This window comes from Anticarsia gemmatalis, chromosome 13 (genome assembly GCF_050436995.1).
Source record: "Anticarsia gemmatalis isolate Benzon Research Colony breed Stoneville strain chromosome 13, ilAntGemm2 primary, whole genome shotgun sequence".
NCBI classification, from domain to species: domain Eukaryota; kingdom Metazoa; phylum Arthropoda; class Insecta; order Lepidoptera; family Erebidae; genus Anticarsia; species Anticarsia gemmatalis.
Window position 1 is genome coordinate 1,589,127 of NC_134757.1, and position 24,765 is coordinate 1,613,891.

General features: G+C 34.7%; 2 protein-coding genes across 4 annotated transcripts in view; one reads left to right on the forward strand and one right to left on the reverse strand.

Moving 5' to 3' along the window:
* The first annotated feature begins 62 nt into the window (after positions 1-62).
* On the forward strand, positions 63-3,576 carry Rtc1 (RNA terminal phosphate cyclase 1). The gene is made up of 6 exons (XM_076121354.1): positions 63-446; positions 968-1,153; positions 1,514-1,683; positions 2,151-2,285; positions 2,782-2,952; positions 3,362-3,576. Exons 1-6 carry the CDS (start codon positions 155-157, stop codon positions 3,554-3,556), a joined length of 1,149 nt encoding a protein of 382 aa, XP_075977469.1. The 5' UTR covers positions 63-154; the 3' UTR covers positions 3,557-3,576.
* Positions 3,577-4,027: 451 nt separating this feature from the next.
* The window catches only part of Cht6 (Chitinase 6), a 140,962-nt gene continuing 120,224 nt past the window's right edge, over positions 4,028-24,765 (reverse strand). Inside the window, exons 21-25 of one of the 3 annotated variants that reach the window (XM_076121352.1) lie at positions 8,697-8,891; positions 8,121-8,354; positions 6,150-6,320; positions 5,461-5,760; positions 4,028-5,054 (exon numbers count right to left, since the gene is read on the reverse strand). In XM_076121352.1, the coding sequence (XP_075977467.1) occupies positions 4,861-5,054; positions 5,461-5,760; positions 6,150-6,320; positions 8,121-8,354; positions 8,697-8,891 (1,094 nt within the window). In that variant the 3' untranslated portion in view covers positions 4,028-4,860. Of the gene's footprint in view, positions 5,055-5,460; positions 5,761-6,149; positions 7,380-8,120; positions 8,355-8,696; positions 8,892-24,765 lie in introns of all 3 variants that reach the window. The other 2 variants (XM_076121351.1, XM_076121353.1) reach the window with 2 other exon arrangements.

A 24,765-nucleotide genomic window follows, 5' to 3' on the forward strand; every position in this document is an offset into this window, starting at 1 on the left:
TTTACTCACAAAGGTGCTAGTGATAAGGGCAACTAAACGTTCATTTTGACAGACGACATTTTTGACAGTTGTCAAACATCAGAAATCTGTCTCACGCACGTGTTTATACTTGGGCCTATGTTTACGTTTTTATTTCTTCCAAAATTAATGAAAAATGCCAGCTACAGTGCAAAGTGATGTTCTTAAATACAAGGGCAGTAACTTCTTTCGCCAACGGCTGCTGTTATCTACGTTGAGTGGTCGTGCTATTAAGATAGAAGACATTCGGAGTACGCATGATGACCCAGGTCTTAGGGAGTACGAAGTGAGTCTGATACGTCTGCTGGACAAAGTGACGAACGGCACGAGGGTGGAGCTCAGCCAGACAGGCACGTCAGTGTATTATCAGCCGGGAATATTGGTTGGAGGACAAGTTACACATAGTTGTAGCACTCAAAGAGGTATAGGTTAGTATCAACACAGAGCTGTCAGTATAACAGTTTGCTGTGTACCCTCATAATTTTTTTATTAACTTATAACTAGCTGACCCGCTCACGAATCTTCTTTGCATCTCCTTTGATTTATTTCTCCATATATTATCGTCGCTTAGGTAACAATACCGCGCAAGTTAAATTTGACATGTTTCCAGGAGAGATAAAAAACTGATTATTATCTTTGAAATACTTCTGACATGTGTACTGAATACATAAATAGGTAGATATTAAGCTGTTCAAGATTGGACAATTTAAAAAAAAATCTAACATCATTCGATGCGCGCTGACAAAATCTATCAAATGAAGTATAAAACGTCATATGACCAATTTTCGACTTACGCGGTATTGTTACCTAAGCGACGATATTGCCTTTCCGGTGTCTTAAATCTTTATTTTACAGAAACAATTAGTTGAATTAGTTGAGCCGTTTTTGAGTTTTACGCTTAGCAACACAATTCATTTTACATATAAGAAGTTAAACATTGAATTTGCAGGTTACTACTTAGAGATCTTACTAGCTCTGGGTCCGTTCTGCAAGGAGCCCATGAATGCAGTGTTACAAGGAGTGACTCACAGTGACCTGGATGTATCAGTGGACAAGATCAAAGCAGCTGCCCTGCCGGTGCTGCTCAAATTTATATTAGTTGATGATGGGCTAGAACTCAAAGTTGTGAGGAGAGGTAAGGTTCTTTCTTGTCTAGTCAAATTTAATGTTAGAAAGATCATTTTAGGATAATGATTAATGATTAAAATGTAATGATTGAAAGGGAAAATGTATAAAATGTTACTTTCAACAATAATGTAACACATTTGAAAAAGCTAAGAGTATTTTGGAGTATGCTTATCAAGAACCAGAACCAAGAATCAGAGCCTATGCACACTATGCACAGGTTAATAGACATAATTATATGCAAAAACTAAAGTCATTTTTCTGCTAGAGAAAGGAAGTAGTATTTTCTTATGAGCACAGATAAATGATAATTAAACACAACAGGAGTTCTGATTACTATCTAACTCAAATTTTTACTGTCTCATTTCAGGTGCTCCACCCCTAGGAGGTGGTGAAGTAGTATTCAAATGTCCAGTGAGAAGACACTTGCGACCACTGCAGTGGACTAAATGGGGCCTGGTGAAGAGGATACGAGGAGTTGTGTACGCTTTACGAGTTTCACCTACCATGGCTAACAGAGTTGTTGATGCTGCTAAAGGGGTGAGTGGGATTATATAGTTGCTTTTCTTAGTGTGATAATGTGGTCATGTTTAAGTTATTTTATTTTATATTTTAATTACTGTGGCAAATTAGGCTTAGCTAACATTTTCTATCATAGGAATTATCCTGGAATGATAATAATTAATTCATCATAAATCCTGGAAAACTACTCAGGGTATCACTCTACAGAAAACAACAGATTGACATTGATGCATAATTTCCACCAAAAATGGCAGGATTTTTAGAAATGTTTCAAACCGACCATTGACCAATGTTGCATAGTGAGACTAAAATCATAGTAGTGATTATATTTGTTGTTTTCCATAACATAATAAAGTATAGTAAATTGTCCAAATTTACCAATGTATGTTTTAAACTATTAAACAGTGTTACTAGAAGCAAGAAAAGTTTCGTAAATTTTATAACGAAATCTAGTTTTTTAATAACAATTTGTTTGTTATTTACAGGTAATGTTAAAATTCCTGCCAGATGTGTACATAAACACGGATCAGTGTCGAGGCTCCAACGCAGGCAAGAGTCCCGGGTTTGGCATCAGTCTTGTTGCCGAGACTAACGAGAAGACATTCTACTGTGCTGAAGCTGTAAGTATTACATCATGAATAAAATTGAAACTTCAGGAAAATCGATTTATTTTTCTTAAATTTTCACGGGGGTTCAATTGCTGATAGGAAAAAATCGGATGAGTACATTAGTAGAGAAAAGAAGTTAAATACACTTGATCTAAATAACGTTTTATTGTACCTACTTAGTATTTGTACCGCGTCAGCTTTGCGTCACTGTTTTTTATATATATCCATAAATTTGAAAGTTTGACTGACTCTTTGCCTTAGTCGAAACTCGAAAGTGTATGCGACGACTGCTGCGATGAAGCCTGGGTCGGGTCAAATTTGAAAGTTGATGTCGTAGACCTCGGGTAGCAGATCATTGGTCCTGCGTCTGATTTCTCACTGGTTACGACGGGTACCCGTCCCACCGGACTATAAATGATCGAATGGAGGATACATTTGGACACAATGAACAAAGTCCAACATTGCTGGCCACGTATGTAATAGAATAAACTATGTTTTCATCTTCCAGAAATCTGCAGAGCCCGGGTCAGGCGAGATCAGTTTACCAGAAGACATAGGCAAGGAATGTGCACAGCGACTTTTAGACGAGATATACAGGGGTGGCGCGCTGGACTCCTCATTCCAATGGCTATTAGCGTTATGGATGGCGTTAGGACAGAAGGATGTCAGCGAATGTTTAGTGAGTATTGCAATTTTTTCTCCGAAACAGGTCGAATTTTAATCACTGAGCTTATCTAATTCTGCATTTTAATTAGGTTTGCTTAAAGTTATGAAGCAGGTTACTCTAGCTATGGTGGTAGTTGATGAGGGACTCTTAGAAACTGCTTAAAATTAGTTCTTATGACGTATGTAACTGCAGTATACTAGATATTGTAGTGTCTGCTCAGTAAGCTACAATATCATGTAATGATTTCCGTCATTATTTTTAATCTACTGGCAGTTTTCTGGTATTAATGTCCTTACACCTGCAAACTAAACAAAATACAATTTTCTAATTTAATCTCCAGTATACCCCGCAACACAAGAGCAATTCTTAGTGCGGAAACTGTCTTGAAAAAAAATATTGACGTTCAATATTTTGTTCCCAGGTCGGCCCCCTTTCAGACTACACAATAACCTTCCTGCAGCACCTCAAAGAGTTCTTCGGCGTGATGTTCAAGCTTGAGGTGATGAGAAACGATGATGATGAAGACTCCGACGACGAGGGAGTCTCTCCTGCTAGCAAGATCAAAATGACTTGCGTCGGTATAGGTTATGTTAATATTAGCAAACGAACCATGTAATATAGAGTATTATAGTATTATTCATTGTTTTAATCGTTGAGTTGAATATTGGTGGTGGTGGACTTAAGGGTAAAGTAAGTTGGGAATGTAGGGATGGTGTTAATTTGGATGATTTGGTGATCTTGTTTCTTTAGTCCCTTAAGTGTAAATTAGTAGTATCTGTTTGGTTCACTTAGTAACTATTACAAAGCCAAAATAAAACTCGTATATTTAGTCCTACTTTCATGCTCCCAAAAGATATGGTAAGAATATGGTATTAAAAAAAATAGGTTTATTTGTTACCTTATACTTTGTATAGAATTAATACGACATCAAAATTGCAATATCGTATGTGGGCCCATGTAGTAGAGGGTTAAATAGTAGATTTATCACAATGTTGCCAGCTTTTTACAAAAACTTATTTGCATATTGCCATATTCAATAAATCATGACGTCAAAAGATTGGGTATCGTGTCAGTAAAAACGAAAACATTCTAATAATAATTTCTTTATTGTCACAATAAACTTAAAACTAATTGTAAAATAATTAAGGCACATTCTGAAATGTGTGTTCCACATTGTTACATTTCTGATTTCACTTCGCCTTCGCTAATACGAGCTACACTATGAGTAGAAATTGGCAGTGTTCGTATAGACACAACGGTATCATGTTTTGACTTAGAATTATTAAGAATAGATAAAATAAAAAGATCTTAAAATTAATTTTGTCAAAAACTGACTGTATTTTGTTGCCAGTTAAAGACAAAATTTGTGATAACTTTGACAAAGTGTTGCCATTAACAGCCTTTTGTCAAAGTGTTGCTATATAATTGCAAATTTTTCTAAATATTTTTTAATTTAAATAAATTTCGTTCAGTCGTAAAGGACATAATATCACATAATAATATAAATTTCGATACATATGTTATATACATAATAATAAAAATTAAAAAAGTGAAATGAATGTGAAATGATAATGAAATAATATTTACATGCGTAATGAACGCGGGTTAGTAATTCAAGTAACTAATAGTACTTTACATGTTTTTTACAATAGTAATTGTAATCACTTGAAATAAATACTTGTTTGGATCTGACTCGAGAATAATTTTAAATCAATGTTTAAATTTTTGAAGCGGATTTTTCACAATATACTCAGTCACTAGTTCTGTTCATAAAAGGTGTTTTTAAGTATTCTAACCAAAGCAAATATAACATAACAGTTAATATAAAGAACTAAAGATTAAATGTACTGTGTATTTTACAACGTGACTGAGTTTCAAAAATTGACTAATTTCGACATTTTCAAAATATTTTGATCCTTTTTACGCGTCTTTTTCATTACAACCTAACCCCGCGGACCAGTTACAAATGCCTCCAACGGGATCGAAGCTGAGACCTTTCGGACAGATGTACTCCCAGCCGAGCAGCGAGCCGTTCTCGATGCGCGCACATGATATGAACTTCTTGCAAGACGTGGGGTGGGGGAAGTTGCCGATGTCCAGGCATTCTATGTTACCTGTTGGAAGAAAAAGTTTATGATTCAAATATTATTCGGTTTTCAGTCTCTTTGTAAATATTGAGAATTTATATGAAAAGAAGAAGAAAAAACAAAACGATCTAACGATTTTTTGTCCACCGACTAGGAAATCGAATCTTAGAACGAAGCGCCGGAGTGACTGCTGCTGCACAACAATGTGCGAAGACTTTAAGCTACATAACACAATATTGGTTTTAACATAACAAGTGTATATTTATTTTGCCCTCAAGCACTAAAACATAGGTTAAAAGAAAAGTTAAACAGACTAAACTAGACAGTGAAACATTTAAGTACCTTCATTAACTACATACAGATAATTAGCTCAACATTAAAAACAATACTTTAATACTCAGTTTTCAAGAAAACCAGTACTAATAAAACTCACCATTCTCATGCATCACAACTTTAGTCCCTTCCACGTACTTCACAGCGACCTTTTCCTCGCTATCATCATAGTAATCATAGCTGGCTATCGGCCGGTACACCTTCTTGGGTTCCTTGGCGACTTTCTCGAACGGTTTCACGGGAACCCGGCGAGATTTGACCGTGGTAGTGGTAGTGGGAGCCGCGGTCGTCGGCCGGAGGGTCGTGGAGATCTTACGATGGATCTTCTTTCTTATCACTTTTCTGGGAGCCGATGTGGGCGTGACCGGAGAGGTTACCGGTGATAGGTATTGGTATTCTTCTGTGAAAGGAGAATTGGCTGTTAGAAAATGTAAAACGGTGTAAAGTTATGATGGTATTCTGTTAGATTACTTTTTACTAGATTAATAACATAGACCTTTATTATACCAATTTGGTAAGTATTATTATTTTAATACTCTGGTGACCTTTGGTCGGAGTTAGTTTGGTGATCTCACTACTTAATGATTTCGGTCACCTTTAGTAAAATTTTTGTCCCAACTTTGAAATAAAATATAATTTTTCATGGTTCCAGCCAAAAATTTTCACGGAGGAAGCGAGAGCAATTCTCGCTGATAATTAAAAAAAATTCAATATACAATTTATCACAGGCAAGTTTAATGTTACTACATTCACATTCGCATACCGTATAAGCAAACCGTTCGCACTTACCATCATAAGTCTTAGTTACGGGCGACTCCAGTAAATACTCCCTCGTGAAGTACGAGGGCTCTTGACTCGAACTCGAGTACCCCACAGTGGAATAGCCACCATCTTCCACAGGCACAGGGATCAGTTTCTCATTCCTATACCTACTGGCACCTCTCTGGATGCCCGAATACCCTGCAGTTACGACATTCGCGGTCAAATCTGATCTAAAACCTTTCAATTTCGACGTTTCCGTAGACCGAGGAGTGAAAGTAGCTATTCTAGGAGAATTTTCTTCTATAGCAGCTGTAGTTCTTTCAAAACTGCGAAGTGGGGGAGATAAGGTAGTAGAAATCGCGGGTAAATTCCTATTTGTGAGTGTAGCGTCGAAAGAATCGGTAGCTGTTCTGAAATCTTGGTTCAATGTATTTTGATAGCTAGATGTGAATTTAGGAAGATAGGAGTCTGATACTTTCGATACATATTCTGTTGAAGTCTCAGGGTATGTGTTACGGTATTCTTGAGTTATCGTATTCGTTGGGTAGTTCGTTGCTGACGATTTTGGAAGATAAGCTGCGAGTTTCCCATCAAAAGTCGATGATTTAGGATCGTAATCATCTCGGTTGAACCCTTCTATTGTTGTTCTGATGTATTCTTGAGTGGCTGTATTGGGATCAGTGGTTTTTGAGTCGAAAGACGTTGGAGTGATCTTAGGGGAGTCATATTCTGAAACGCTATAATCATTGCTAGTAGTTCTAATGAAATCTTGACTGGCTGTATTAGCCGTGTTAGGGAAGTTGGTAGCTTTCGGTACATCATACGTGGAAATCTTAGGAGTTTCGAAATCCGTGTACGAATCCCCTGCCGTAGTTTGAACGTAATCTATAGTTTTATACTCCTGGGTAGTTGGATCTTTATTTAAAGTAGTTTTACTATCGAAGTCGGAAACCTTCGTCGAATCGAATTCGGAAATTTTCGTAGAATCAAAGTCGGTTTGAGTTTTAAAGGCGGTGGTTTCATCGCTACCTAAAGTGCTAATTTTATAGTTAGGTGTGCTCTGATAGTCATCGTAAGTGGGTGTGCGACTGTCGGTATAGCCGGTGTATTCCCGACTCGTGTATTTGTATTCTACAGTGGTTTGTGTTTTTCGAGTCGGTTTAACGTCGTCGAAGTCGGTGACGGTGTCAGAAAGAGGTATGGGTGCAGTAATGAGTTGGTGAGCAGCAATCGCTACGGCAGTCTCAGGGCTAAAATCTGAAAGAAAATTAGTAGTTTTAGGAAAGATGTTAGTCATAAACATTCTTTCATGCGTTGCTGTACATGCAACGTAAGTAAGTAGTATACATTTCGTTAATTTAATGTATGGAACTCTTAAAGAGTTTTCCGCTGTCAACATGCGGGTTTAAGACTTTTGTTCTTTATAGAATACATATTATAAAGTGCATTCCAATTTTTTCAAATGGATTTGATTAGTGCATTGATGATCTAAAAACGATTGATATCTCGAAATTAGATACGAGTACATGCTACAAGATGCAAGTGTTATTGAAACTTAAATTAAACGTAGTGCGTCATTCAATATAAAAAGATAATTTGTTCATAATTTCTTCATCATGCGAGCATGCAAAGGTACCTACTGTAATCACAGCATCTGTATGGGAATATGAAATTCCCCATGAATAAACGTAAAAAGTTACTTATCGATCCCGACTGACCACTTCGTCTCTTAAGTAGTCTATAGTGGGCGATAGTTTTATGGATGGCTCCACAACTTTAGCTTGCATCTGCTCATGTCTTTTTTACAAACGTAGCTAACCCAGAATTTTGATTGGCCCTAAGAATTTTGAACGGAGCTTTCCGTTTTACCCAACCTTTTGCTTTGCATCTGAGAGCCACAAGTTCGCAAGTCTATCGCCCACTTACACGTTAAACGACTAATTAATTAGTACATAGACACCGCAAAACAATTTCAATCCAATCACTTCAAAACCTCACCTTCTACAGTAGTCTTCTTCTCCGTGCTGCTTTCTTCTATGCTCTTCTTAACAAGATTATCCAGCTGGTTCTGATTGATGCTGGCGCTGAACTTCTTGCTTTGTCTCTTGTTCTCATCTTCGTTGGTGGCTGATGGGTTCTGGTCGCTAGCGTCCTTCAGGATGAGGGGGCGACGCTGGATCTTAGATGAGGTTTTAGGAGCTCTCGCTTCTAGAGTTGGGTCTTCGATTGCGTCTGTTTGAGTAGGAAGATTATTTTAGTTACTTACAAAAAAAAAATCCTAAAGTCATCGGACTTTATGGAATTAATTCAACGAAATAACATAGTTAATACAATTATAGAGCATATTTCAGGGCCTTTGAAGGGTCCCCTAAACGTCTCATCCCGAAATCGAATCCTGGCTATGGCCCTTCTTCAGACGTGAATTGTTTATTTGCCGTTAAAATCTTTATGGTAAACCCTATAAGTACATTTTACAAACATGCAATTTATGCTTTAAACTTAAAGTAAGCCAGAGATACTTCGGCAGTCTCGTAACAAGTAATTAATTGAAAATAGACATGCAGTAGCACTGACCAGTGTCTCCAATATCCTGTAAAGACTCTTCATCTTCAAAAGCGGTAGTTGTAGCTTGTGTGGTGGTGGTGGTCGTCGTAGCAGCAGTCGTGCTGGAGCTGCCTGGGCGACGGCGGGCGGCGATGCGGAACGCGCGGCGAGGAGTCGACGATACTGGCGTGGCTGTCGACGATGGAACTGCTACGGTTGATGTTGCTGAGGAAATAAATGATGCGTTAAATGAGTCACACCAATGATTTTTGTTATGAGCATATTTAAAAACTAGGTACTTCAAGGATAAAAAATCTGTTTTTATTTTTTTCGTATCTTCAAAAATTACCGAGATATTAAACGTCAAAGTAGGCCTTCGCGCCAAACTCCGGCGAAGCGGCCGCACGGACGTGTGACGTCATCTCGTGACATTGCTATTTCGTCAGTACTTGCCGATACCTACATAGGCTCGAAGCGCTCTCGCGGTTGCGCTTTAAATAATTTGTTTTGCTTATAGTGGACAAACAAAATGGTTAGAAAATATTGTATTGTTCCTATGTGTACTAACTCCAGTGAAAAAACACCCCAAAAATTGTTTTTTTCTGTACCATGTAAACTGTTTTATATTTTTACAAAAGACACCTAATCTAAAACTTAAAGCCCGGTTCAGATACTGTCAAGAGCAAATGTTAAATAGAAGTTTATTTGCCTTTTGAACACTTCCTCAAGATCAAGATGCCATATCATGTTCATACCTACTTAGCAATGAACTTCTACTAAACAGTTGATACTATTTAATGAGCAGTTCAGTGATCTCACAGGCGGCGGCGAACCGAACGCGGCGGTTGAGTTGGCGTTGGTTTTTTGTTTTGAAAAAAGAACCCATGTTTATTAAATCTAATAAATATCAAAATTAAAATGTTAGTTTAATTAAAAGTTCTCATTACACACCCAATCATATAAGACTACAGAGTAGATTCATGCGTTCATATGATAGCCATCAACCTGACTAAAGTCAGAGGCAGGGGTGACAATTTTTTTTTATTGGTAATATTATTTTAAAACTATGTTTTCCAAATTTACACTTGGTAGGTACGTAACACTCATTATTTGTAATGCCAGTTGTAACAAACTTTCAATTTTATTGTTAACTACACACAAAAATATTATTAGTAGTACCTATACGAGTTCAACTTTCTTTACCTGGGTCTAGTTGATGATTGCGTGCGTGGCGATCGAGATCGAGGATATCTTAGTGGAGGCTTATTTTACAAAAAACACGATGATTAAATTTATAACACATACACATACTCTTTAAATATTAAATGCAAATCACTTTTCAAATCAAAACTCCGCATCACCCGCAGTCGAACAAGCGTGTCTGTCACGACGTGACGTCAGCGCATAGCGCGCGAAGCAACGCAAATTTAAAAAAGCAGTGAAACTTTATAACGCTGTAACTTCGGTAATTTTGACCCGATTTTGATAAAACAAAAACTATTATTATCAGCATAAGTACACAAATTAAATGCAGTATGTTTAATAGTCATATTTTGATGTGCTGGTGTGACTCATTGTGTACGAGTTTGAGGGTAGGAAAAAAATTTGTGAGTGAAGTGCCACAGATATAGTTACATTTCGAGTTGACGTTTTTCATTGGGACTCATTGTTGCCACATTGCAGGAAGATTCTTCATAGATATTTCAGGTTTAATCAGTGTACAATGAGTTAAGAAATGCAATGATTACATTGCAATACTGCTAAATTACCGGATACTGCAATTTAAACTTGCATTGAGGACAATATGTTCTGTTTACTAGTACTACCTATATATTAAAATTCTCAACTGACATAAACTGTAACATATCAAAAATTTGCAACATCGAGGGCATAAATATCTCTTATTCTTTATCGTACCATACATTTTCACATGCCCCCAAAACGACACATTTCTCAACATATCAAGAGAAACCGTCACACATCAAAAATTTCGCAAAACCAACAGTTCATCTCCCATCATTAGCATCCGACCTCGTTGATACAAAGTATAGCACAAATATTAGCACAGCACAAGGTCTTGATGTGATCAGATCGCCATTGTTCCGAGGCTGGACCGTGAAATGACTGGACATTGTAACGTGCAACAATGTTCATTTGTTTAGCAATGTTTTGGTTAAGGTTTTAGATCTGTACCTCGATTCTCTACCACTATCGACTACCGACAACCGGCTAGCTATCGAAATTTTGACATGTAGAATGTACTGCCAAAATGTTTCCTACGACACCCGTCAGAGGCGCTGATCAGATTTTCATACAAAATTTCTCGATGACAGGTCGGTTGTCGGTAGTCGATAGTAGTAGAGAATCGAGCTACGGATGTGATAGTTGTGTTTCATAGATCTTTAGATAAGTATATCGAATATAGTTTTTTTAGAAGACAACATTTTAAGCTATGGACAATACTTTATATTAACTGCATGTATTAATACGACAAGCGAGATGTCGGGACTGACAGATTAACAAGTTTTCTGAGGACCGCAACTTACAAAGGCGGCTTATTTTCGGTAAAACTCAGGATAAATTGTTTTGTCAATTTAGTCATAACCAAGACAACTGCGAAACAGTTACACTCTTTGCTACTACACCACAGTGAATAAGTATTCCTTTATTAAGATGAATAACCTATACTTACATAAACCAAAGACAAATATTTTACTCTTTGTCGCATCCAGGAACCAAACTGCTTATGTACAACTTGGCTTATTTCTCGTGGGAAAATAAAGTTGCTCCGTATCAGTAAAGAAAGTGGATCAAATAAATCAATGTCTTACGCGTGAACGTCTTTTCTACGAGCGGCGCCTGTTCATTGCGTCATTAAGTAATCTTATTAGTTTAATAATGATTGCGATCATTCATGAAAGTCATCCGTTTTGTATCGTGACATGATTGGGACGCAATAGATAGCTTAGAAACTAATGAGTTGAGATATAACAAGTCTTACTTTAGTTAATTATATTGCTTTACTTTACTAAACTTGTAAAGGATTAATGTTTGGATTCAAGGCTTTCGTTAGGAATTCATATTTTGGTCAGAAAACTTTTTGCAAAAGCCAGGCTAAGCCAGCTTTAACTAAGTAGGTCGAAGAGGATAACTAATAATTTTCGCGGAAGGGGGTACAATCCTTTACAATGCTAACTTCCTGTGTTAAACTATCGAGTTTTATGAAATTAGGTTATTCATAATGTACTTAAAGTTAATATTCCTGATTAAATATCTTTTGTTAATAAAAAAAATACCGATAAATCTTAGAAAATAAATCTAGCAGTATGAAACAACGTAATAGTTGCTACACATCAAAACATAGAACATGATAATTGAACATAAAATATTGACCCTATAACCTCTAATAAAGCAATTAACTCGTAAAACCTTTAACAAAGAATCAATTAAGAGATCTTTATCTTAACGAATGGTTTCATAAGAGCAGCCATTACGATGTAGTGTACGCAATTATTTTACTTATATCGTATGACAGTTTCTGTCACGATACACGCTACTGGAATACTGGTTAGTTGGGTAAAGTCAATGTGTCATTCTGTTACGTTAATAGGTTTAAAATAACTATTATCACTAATAATATTAACCGGTTAACTATTATTATAACAGGTTTACCGAAAATAAACATATTTAAAGTTTAAACTAATTGTTCATGCTTAGGTGTCTTTAGCAGCCTTAGGTGTTAAGCGGGCAAAGTTGTCAGCCGGTTTAGGTTTTACATAGGCAAAGTTGCAAGTGGGCTCTATTGTATGCTGGCTGTTTGTAACCTGCGCCGAAACGTCAAACAAGTAAATAAGCTTGAACTTGATTACAAATGAAGCCCGCAGACAAAATGAAATTTTTATTTTTGTGGTACAGGAACATTTTCAAACATACGAAAAATTACATCTTTCGGTCAAGCAATTTCCGAGATTTTCCGAGACAAACGCATGACAATTGTTAATTAATTTTACGGTTACTGTGCTACTGGCATATTAGTTAATTGGGTATAGAGTCACTGTGTCAATTTGTAATCATGTTTATGGCCCTTCGCAGTAAAAATACCTTAAAATGTGGCGAAAATGGATTATTTTTTACTTTTCTACCTTTTTAGTTTTGGATAGTATTATAGTCTCTGGCTATATCAATTGTGAACTTTTATTATCATAAAACAAGCTAACTTTGTTTTCAATTAGTAAAATGCGTGATTATATGATCCGTATTAGTTTTCAGTTCATGGTGAATACTTCAATGTGTTTTTGGAAAAAGTACAATTTACATTTTTTTTTTCTTTTTTTCAATCAATTGATTAGTCATGACTAATTTAGTCATGAATTATTTAGTCATGATTGAATTAATCATGAGTAAAAATAATAATCATAATCATGATTAAATAAATTAGTCATCAATCATTTAATGATTAAATGACTGATGACTAATTTATTGTATTTTTGTATGATGATTAAACTAAAAAAATGAATTCAGGTGACATAATTTTAGTTTAATTGAACACCTCTATAAATCTATAACTGATCACCACCTTAAGTTGACTGAAAGAAGATAATTCCATTATTTATAAAATTTGATTTTCAAAACGTGTAGTTTTAAAAAGCAACTTAAATTATTTTAAACTAAATTAGCCCTAACTTATTTTTGCAAATGTGTACCTGTGTAAATTAAAAAAAAAATAACTGATTCTGTTGTAAAACTAGCTTTAATTAAAAACCTGTGATTAACAAATCAACAGTCATGGAACGTAGACTTGAAAAGCTTTGTTTTATTTAACTATTATTTTTAGTCATTAAAATTTTAGTCATGATTGAATAACTAACACTAACACTAATTAATCATCAATCACGACTCATGATTTAATTTTTTTAGTCATCATTCATTAGTCATGAATAAATAATTTAATCTTAATCATCAATCATCAATCAAACTAAATTTTGCCCAACACTGAGCACAAGTTACAGTCACCGTTATGCAATCACGCTACAGCACTAGTTTCCTACTAAAATATTTTATAATAAACCAAACACTTTTTGTCCGGCCTGGGAAATGAACCCGGTAACTATATAATCAGAGTAACGAGGCCGATAATTAATTAATGTTAATCAAAATCACAAAAACTGACATAGCTAGATAACATTATTAGCATAATGAGAGACGCACTAAAATGACGCTTTTGTAATAAACTATATTATGAACGTGGCTCTCCTTCCATGTATTTCGATTAGTAAATAGTTTCTATATAGGTTTGTTCGTGAACCTTTCCCGGACTATAAGTCTATGTCGATTTTGTTTTGATCTTTTTATTTTGATGCAAGTGAAAAGACAAGTAAGAGATACGTTTACATAAATTTTGTGCATACTAGCGTATAACTTGCAACTTTCTCCGAAATATGATCTAGAAATTACTTAATTTCATCGATGTAGTTGGAGTCCGTAATGGTAAGCCTAACAGACGAACAGAGTAACTTTTGCACTTATTATATTATACGCTATAAAATAAAAAATCTTGATAAAGCCTAACTACCTCATATTTACCAATATTTAACGCAAGCATTCAAATTGAACTTGAAATATCTAAATGTCGAGGTTCAAATAATATGTGGATCGATTTGATAAGTTTAGATAAGTATTAGGCAATATTAATAGTTGCATTACTTGTGTGGGCGGTGAAGACACACCTAATAAATACCGATTAGTATGATAGATGATGTTTTTTAATATTGAAATCTAAGTAAGAAGATAGGCAATCAAAATAGTTTAATCCAATACGTGTTATAAAATATTAATTTAAATATAACAGTCTGTCTGTCTGTATATACGCATTTATGGCTAAACCACTAAGCCCATTTCTATGAAATTAGCTTGGAGATGGATGTAGACACAGAGTCAAGCGTAGGTCAATTTCTCTAAGGGGCGGAATATTGAAAGCTTGCAGAGTAGCGAACTTCAGCAAGTTGCATTATATTTCACAGTTTTAACAAGAAAATTCTGTGTAAATATCATATTTTGACTCGAAATTTATACAAGACTCGATCGATATAACAAACAGATCGATAGACTTTATTTAGCATTCAAAACATAACGAGTAATTATTAATCTCAGTTGATTACGAATAAGCAAGCATCGCGGCATCGTACAACATCAAACCAAACGAATTTCATCACCCATCTCATCTAAATACACATCATATTAACTATAGTTAATCGTATTAGTTAGTAGTAACATTTTATCGCTTATTGCGCGAGCGAGTCAACCGGAGCGTGGGAATAAGGGCTCGTTCACAGTGAACGTGTGCACTTGCTAATAGTTTCTTGTTACTATGTGATTGTAGATCTAATGCAAGCAAGTTCTTTTGAAAGGTATTAGTGTAGGCTTGTATGTTTTTTCTGAGCTGTATGAAAGTTAGTCGATGTAAGGTGAGTGGGTGTATGAGAAAATAATTTGTAGCTTTAAACCATTTAAACCATTTATTTTTGTTACACATAAAGAAACATCACAAATACGTAACTTAATAACTAGTCAGTACATTTATGTGCAACAAAGGGCTACAGCTCAGTATACGCTGTGCTAGGGCACAGCACTGATAAGCTTTGTCGTTAAGTGATAGCAGTTTACTTAAGAAATTGTAGTACCTATTTAAAATAACTATTTTAATAAGCACTTAATACAAACATGATAATTACTACTGTTTTCTTTTAGACAAGACGAATCTGTTAATATTGTAAGAGAGCGTCATGACTGTACTATTAAGGCACTGAATATCACAAGCTACCCGAAGGCATCAACAGTTTTCTAGCCAGTTTCAAATCTTTTACCCTAATACCGTTAAGCTAGAAATCAAATACAAATTATACCACATTCAACTCATTCTTTGTCAAATAACAGTATTTTTGTTGTTTTTTTTTTTATTAAAGATTGCCTGGTGTTCAAATGCCTGTGATTAAGTATGTTAATTCTGAAGTTGCAGATAGATATCATAGTCGTTGCTGGCGGACATCAACCCCTACTTTCCTACAGCCGGCTTTCCATCAGTAATCTCTAACCATTTGCATGTTGACGATCTGTGCGATAAATAGTACTGTATAACGTCTATACCGGAAAGATAGCGACAGATATAAGCTATTAATGATCGAATATAAATATTTATAGAAGGAATTATTGACATATTATAAAATACAGTCCACTCGCCGCGTCTATTCGCGGGAAACTTAAAATCTACTGAAGGGATTGTCTCGCGGTTTTCATCAATAGATATTCTTGAACGTTTTGGTATATAATTTGAGGTCTAACCTAGTGTTTATCCGGGTACAGCCGGGACGGGTACTAATACAGAGAAATGTATATCAAAAATATTAATCAAGATGGTATGGTTATTTCTTTTTATTTGACAAATCTATCTATAAAGATATGATGAGCATGTGCACGACTTGTTTGTGTTTTGCAAACGCTGAAACATTTCTAAATCGTGCTGTAGCATTCAGTTCAAAAGATCATGACCTAGTCTAGTAAAAGTTGTTTAGTTGTTAATCGAGTTCCATCTTTTTTATAAATTATTAGTTTATTTAGAAAAAATACTGAAGGATATATTAATAATAATTGGCGCACGCACGAATGTAAATGTGAAATTTGGTCCATTTTTTCAGTATAGTTTATAAAAAATAACATAGACAGAGAAATCGATATAATAAAATACCAATTTCTAAATAAAATAAAAGAAAGGAAATGAGTCTTTAAAAATGATCGTAGTACTACCTATTTAAGTACAAATGTCACAATTTAACGAACAGAGCGACACATTATGATCACAAGATTATAAGAATTATTAGGGTTGAACATGGACTGGTTTCTCACGCCTATTCGTTGTCTATGGGACGATTGCGACTCAAGCATTTGTGTGTAAGCAGGCCTTGACGTTTCGAAACATTACTACATCTCACGGATTTTTATGATGGATTACGTTTTATTTGTTTTTTGACTGGTTTGTTGCTAAATATTCTACATTCATGTATATATTATAATGATTGTAGGTACCTTGTTCCCATGAGGGCAGGGACCAGAGAACGCTACGATCCCAGCAAATGGCTTTTGCTTCATTCAGACATTTTGTCATTTATTGTCGATTACTTGCTATGCATACGAACCTATTAGCTAACTTCCGACAAATTTAAGTGTTAATTCAATCGCTTTGATACTTTATGTCGAATTCGTAACTTGGAATTGTTAATTAGTATAAGACCGGATGCAAGCTCAAGTTAGAACTAACCTGGATTATAAAGAGATTCCTATTTACCGATTTCTTACAAGTCTAGGACATCTAGTTGTTCTGACCGCGACTGTTACCTATTTGACAATCTGAACAAAAACAGAACTAAAAGGTCGTAACTTAAATAAAATCTTTTTGAATCGTTCTCCTTTGTGAATGAAGCTTTATAATCCGAATGTGTCATCTAAATGTAAAGTCTATTGTTTGTTTCTCCGCCAATTTATTAAGATTATCTAATGTTTGTTAATTAAAAGGAATCCAGCTCACTTTTGTGACCTGAAATACCTAAGACATTGTGCCGAATATTGAAGTCTGTTTCACATAAATGTATGTCAACTTGCTAGTTAAATAATACTTCATAATATATAATATACTATTGTCAACTTTAATTACAACATTTACAAACGTAGTTTCTCTTCAAGCTATTGTCTACAGTAAATGGTCAGATTTGAAACCCTTATTATGAAAACTGCTTCGGCAGCGTGGTTTGTAGTGTTACCGGCTGTTAAACACGAGGTTCCGAGTTGGGCAAAATATTTTTGGTCTTTTCTAATTTAATTTAGAATAGACCAAAAGGGCCCGAAGGTTGATAACGTGCCCGGTTTTTGGCAGACTCACATTCTATTAGATGAGAATAAAATTGTTAATGGCGAAACGTGGTTGTACTTCATACACCACTGCTTACACTATCGGATAATAAAAGACTTGATATTATGAATGATGTTATTTTGTAAAAATCCTTACGACACAAGATTAAGTTTTAGTACAAGAATTAATCTATTCAATAGCGAAACCTCTCGAACAAGCTGTGTAGTGGACTGTCACTGGTTCCAGCGCCAATTTATTTCTAATCTTCACTTAATTTCAAATCTAATACTCAATTCACATTCCATAAATGCCGTACCTATCTTAGATATCGAATGATAACTGTGGTTAATGTGGTCGGTTTAACGACGGTAATTAAACTTTAACGCTCGGTAGCCTCGATCGTGATAAGATTATATCTGCTATCCACGAGCCAAATCGTGTAATTGTAAATTATATAATACGTGAAGATGTGAATGTAAATAATGCCTTGATTTTTGATAATGAAAAATAATTTGTTTATGAAAACAAACGGATGAAATCCTGTAGCAAGATGGATCTATGTAGTCCAAGTGGCACACAATAGGGAAGATTGGGGAAACGGGAGGAGACATAATGTAATATAAAAAATAATAGTATTTTTACAGGACACAATTAATACGTACATCATAGGCCATTGTAACATCATGTAAAGTAAATCTAGAATACAAACTCACTGTTTTAAATTACATAAATCAAGTTTTGTTTTAATTGAAATAAGAGATTTGCATTGTTATAAGACGTGGTGAAAACTTCACGTATGGTGTGGAAATTTAGTTCAAATTGCCTTTTAGTTATTATCTTTATACAAAATATGCTGTGATCATAGTTAGTATATCATTATCAGTTGTCATTATTAGTGTATGAACAAAAGATCGCATTTCTTTATTCCATGTCAACAACCTGCCTTCAAAGGTAACCGCTAACACGAAAATACACTAATTAATCGCTCATAGTAGTATCAAACGGTTACTTTCTTCCATCTGTCATACGAGCTGATGACGTAATCAGTATTACGCGTATTGAAAGCGAGTGGACCGGCGAGGACGTCTCACTTGACCGAGCGCTTTCTCTCATCTCACACTGTCATGGAAATCACTATTGTTTGCTATCCGCTAGCAAGAATATGAATAGATGGAATTATCACTTGAATACGGAAACAGGTGGTCGATAAACTGACGATCAGTTTCAATGATCTGTCTACGATTACAGATAGATTGCTATTTAAGATTATTACGTCCAAATGATCTATCTTTAACTGAATTATTTCGATTTGTTTGCTATCTTTGCGTTATATAAATAATTTTGGGATACGTTTGAGTGGTATTCGGTCGCAGTAGAAATTGACTGCGATAACTTATACCAGTGGTATTAGTTTTTTGGTATTAAATAGGAATAGGTCTATAGAAAGAGAAGTAGGGATTAAACGGTAGAATGGTTTTCTTTAGTAAGGTAAGAAGTGGATAGGTCTCATTCATCAATCACGTCGATTTCGTAAGTCGGGTGATTAATTTCTTTTGCTTGCAAACGTAACCAAATCCACGTAATGTTATGCGTAATAATAATATCAATATACATATTTTTACTAAGAAATTGTTTTTATTAACAAATTGTTTGTAGCTTCCTTAAAACTATTCCTAAATACCTACAAACAATTTTTAAGGCGCTACAAACTATAGCGGAAATTCGGACCATCTTAGTAACAGTAGTATACATTGATGAAAGAATGAATAAGGAAGTAATTTCATACAAGCATCTCAAACTGCATTCACTTTGAACAAATGGATCGTTTTGCTTCGCTAACATTTTACTACTTTTTGAAATGTTTTTACAAGCGTAACTAATGGGTATTGATTGTGGAGTTAGTTTATTTTGTAGATGTAACCTTTCTAAATTGAAGCACCGACTATTTGCAAAAAACGGAATATACCTAAATGAAAGAGCTCGCTCTTTCATTTATATTCCGTTTTTCTACTTTCCGAGAGGTGTTGGTAAAAATAAAAAACTATGTAAGACCGCAATATGTATTTAGTTGGCAGTTGTTGCCAATTTCAAAGCATTTTGAATATCAATTTTCTACCATACAAGTAAATACATATTTCTATGGAAGTCCAGTGGAAGTGCAATACAACACTTTGATAGATTGTAAACAGAAACTTAATCCGAAAAGAGATGGATTTAATTATAGTGCTTAAATTGGTATAGAAACTACTGAATTCTTTCAAAAACGCGACAAGACAATTCCTATACCTAAATCTAGATAAGCAATAAAAATAATTACACTAAAACAAATGGATACGCAAACATGGAAGCGAGTGCTATAAATATAGGTATGTAAGTCAAAACGCAATTAATCTCACTTATGCAACATTAAATATCCGTGAACAAGAGATAGGAAATGGTCAGATGAAATTATAATTATGTCGATTATATACACGCAAACGTCGAGATTATGATGAGTTTTGCAACTTTTTATCACATTGCAACACGAGATACAGGAAACGAGATCTTAAGTGAGGCTATTTGGCAAAAATGCGAGGTATTTTTTACGACAGATTACATACGGGGAATACTGAAAGTCAAATTGATGATCGAGTATTTGAGTAACATTTCACGCATCATCCAGACTGCTTTCTGAAGTCTGTCGATAATAAATTGGACTTTAATATTATAATGATCATATAACGAAGTAGAGTAGTGTTACAAACAATTAAGCTCAACTTGTAATAAAATTGGTGTACAAGTTGTAATGGTATATCTATCAAAGTTTACACGTAGAAATATGATCGTCCTATGAGTATGATCAATAAAAAAAGGTGATTTGATAGTATTGGGTCTTTTAATCACAGATTGCTAGCTGGTTTTCGGTACTCGATACTAGTAGAGAATCGGGCCATTGTTTATTTTTTAAAAATAAAATTAAAGTTATATGAAAATAAGAGATGCTTTTGAATAAATTTACCATCATTTTATTCCAACCACAAACTATTTAGTGAGTTACTAAACGTCTATTTGCTCCGTTACTGTCATGTAATATCTAAATAATTGCCATAAGTACCCAGTGGTCAAGGTTGTTGACACCATGCCACGATTCTGTCAACACGCTGTCACAATGTCAGGCATGCAATGATTTGTTTACCAGTACGTTAAGGTTGAAAATAACCATGACATGTTAGGGTTTCTATTACGAATTGATTATAGAGTACCTGTGGTAGTTTGTCTAACGTTTGTTGGTAGGTAAAGGTGGCATAGATTGGTAGTTTTCAATATGTTGTGTAGACGATAGTGTTTTGTTTTATATGATGTAGTATATAAGGTAACTTCGTATAAAGTTTGTAGCTTGTGTAATAAAATAGTATTTTGTTTTAACATCCTTAGCTAATTGAGCTTTGGGGTAGTTAGGATTGCTGATGATAGTGGTGTTAGATCTGAAATCATTCATGGCTATGGAAGGCAACGATAAGATAAGGAAACTAGTCATTGGAATGTTAAAATACAAATTATGATCTTGTTTTCCTTTGATACCTTTTCGCCCACACGATCCGTATCGTAAGAACTGATATTAATTTTCAAGAATGGAACAGTGTCTTTGAATAAAAAAAACACTATAACTTGTAGTCTCTTATCGGCAAATTAGGCATTATTTTTGTATAATACAGCAGAGTAGTTTATGAAACCGCAGAAGAATTCGTTAGAAATCATTACAATCTCGATCAAAGTACATTTTAGTTAAGCAATCATCAGACTCTTAACTATAAATTGCCATATACTCTCACCATTTGATTGAAAGCAAACAAAACTTATTACAAATCGCTAAGCGAGGTATAATGTGTAACGAAACAGTGGGGTCAAATTAGCGGGTCCATGATAAAACGGTCACGGTCATGACTTCACTAAGAACACGCAACATGTTCAGTAGCACATCTTTGTATGCAACTCACTGATTTTGAAACTTTTTATCTCAATAGATTCAGCCCATAACTTCGTCTGTGTAAAGAAATTTCCCGGAGTAAAAAGTATCCTGTGTTAATCCAGATTATAAGCTGTCAGTGAATCAAACTTCACTAAAATACATCCAGCAGCTTTTTCGTGAAAGAGTAACAATCATAACACACATCTATCTATACTTACAAACTTTCGCATTCAATAATTAGTAGGATGGACTGAATTTGCAGATATAGAAAACCAAGGTAAATAATGCAAGTTTCTGTAAATTAAATTCTTATGTAGATGGTTATGTTTGTTTTGCACTTTTGCTCTTGTGTTTGAAGGTTGGAATTATATCAATGGAGATGATTCCATATTAAAAGCCAGCTGTTATTCTTTGTACTATTACTTGCATACCTTTTCAAAAGTGGTTTCTTATTTTCTGATATTTAAATTTAATCAATATTTAATTGACACTTGTGTGAAAGGCCAAATGTTTATATTACATTTGCGAATTGCTTTAATTTTACAAATTAAGAGTTAAATTATAATTAACTTTCAAATGTAATGAATTCTCGGAGAAAGCATTTTGTTTTGTATTGCGTCACGTTTCGTCTACTCGTAAACATAATTGTATTTTCTCTAATTAACAAACAATCATATAACATACCATCACGCTTGTTATTCCATATAGAGTACACTGAATGTTTTGATAATAAATATTTTTTGAACGATTGCTGCGGTAATGTGTGCAATTGTGGAAAACTGCGCAATTAATGAATTTCCAGGGTACAATACAAAGTATCAGGAGCCAATAGGAAGCAAATGAGTTATTCTTAATAGCAGCTAGGATTTCAGGTGGTCGCAATAAAAGTCTCTGCATGTAACGGGATTGGGTTGTTGGATTTCAAATTGCAAGATAAATAATAGGGGTATAATACTAGTCTGGTCCGCAGGTCAAGATAACATCAAACAACACTATAAAATCTTTTTTTTTTAACCCCAACTCCCGCACTTAGAATTGTTTTTTTGTCACGGGGAATTTCACAAACAAACAAACAACGGATACAAAGTCTAACCAGACCCGAAATAACTATTTGTGGATCGCACAAATAATTGTTCCGTGTAAGAATCTAACCCACGACCGCCCGACGCAATGGTAGCGGCGTAGCGACCTAAACTGCTGCGCGGAGGTAGTCAAAAACATAGAAACTACAGATCATAAACTAACTGACAAATCCATCAATATAATCTAATATTCTCGCGAAATTTCGCATAGCAATCAGCAATTTGTTCGGAGAAAGTTCTGGGTCAACGCGCAGTGGCATCGTAGGCGCGGGTGACGCAACGTGGGAGCTATTGTCTACAGCTAACTGGAAAGCACGGTGGGAACCGCCATGTTATGTTATTGGACTGTATTAGCTAATAATAGTGACAAAAACTGGCATTTTTCGTGTTTTTGTTTGGAATAATGACTGTACGATTGAAAGGTAAGTATCAATGTTGATAAAAACGAGTGTTTGCAGTATCTTTACAAGAAGTTATTTTGTGTTTTAATGATGTAATTCGAGGTTAGTTTAAAAATAAAAGGTTTATTAAGTGACAATTTATCTATTCAATAGCGTTAAACTCGTCTAAAAAAAAACGCTATTGAATAGATAAACTACCGCTAAATGTACGTCAGAAACCGGGGGTAATGTTCTCGACAAAGTATTGTCACTAAATAAACCTTTTATTTTTAAACTTACCTTGAATTACATTACTTAAACACAAAATAACTTCTTGGAAAGTGACTAACTACTACTGGTACTACTACTACTAACTACTAACTGGGAGTTAGGAGTCACCGGGGGAAGGGAGTCCCAGTACTCCCAGTTTTTTTATTTAGATTCTTGGGGTAGAAACTATCTCATCGACTTACGTTCTTGTCTAAGTATTTATAATAACGCTATCACATCTTTTTCTATTTAGTTTTGAATGATGATATTAATATTTTTAAAGATATTATGTAAACCACTTTCATTGAATGTGTTATACATAATAATATAATACATTATCATTATAAACACCTATCTCTGACTTTCAAGAATAACATTCTGCATTTCTTTTATTACTCTACTATAATAATTTTTGCATCATATTTACATTCATGCATATTTATGAAGTATATTTATGATTTAATATGAGTTCTGTAGCTATTTTACAAACTGGTTAATTATTATATACGGAAAGAGGAAATTGCTCAAGGCAGGGTTAAAATGAATAATGATGATGATCTTTTAAATGTCGACGAAAGTTGATACTTATTAATTACTAGCTGACCCGCGCAACTTCGCTTGCGTCACATAAGAGAGAATGGGCCAAAATTTTCCCCGTTTTTGTAACATTTTTTATTGCTACTCTGCTCCTATTGGTCTTAGCGTGATGATATATAGCCTATAGCCTTCCTCGATAAATGGACTATCTAACATTGAAAGAATTTTTTAAATCGGACCAGTAGTTTCTGAGATAAGCTCGTTCAAACAAACAAACTCTTCAGCTTTATAATATTAGTATAGATAAGCAAGTTTATAGGAAGCTTGGGGCATTTTTTTTATACATACTTAGCATCACCCCTACTATACCCGAAAGTATAGACAGTGTATGAAAATACACCCAGTTTAGGTGCCGTGCATGATTAATTTTTTCAATGGCTAAACTTGGATGTATTTCTAACACCTTTGCCTATACTCGGCTAAACGTGAATATATTTCGTACATCCAGGTATAATTTCATGCTATTGTACCAGAAAGTTTAAGCAGATGTGTATAAAAAATACACACACGGGCTTAGTACAGTGTGTGACAAATTTGTAAATGGTGAAAATGTGGATGTATTCCGTATACTTATGTCTACACCCTTTTAGTATCATAAACATACTATGTATGTATATGTGTGTTTAATAACGTGAAATTATAGAAAATATACTATTTCTGCACATCGCGTGCGCGTGACCTAGAAAATATAACCTACCGTTTCAGATATAATAACAGCATTTCCATCGACCCAGTCAAGTGAAAATACTACACTATATTTACGATAACACATAATAATCGTCAGTTTTCCCGGCACAGGCTAGTTGCGTGATCTTGCACTTGTACTAACTACCGTTTGACACAGATCATTTATTAATACTGGCACACTAAACTGTTATATTTTATTATAGTTGGAACTACTTATTTGAATATTTATAAGTGC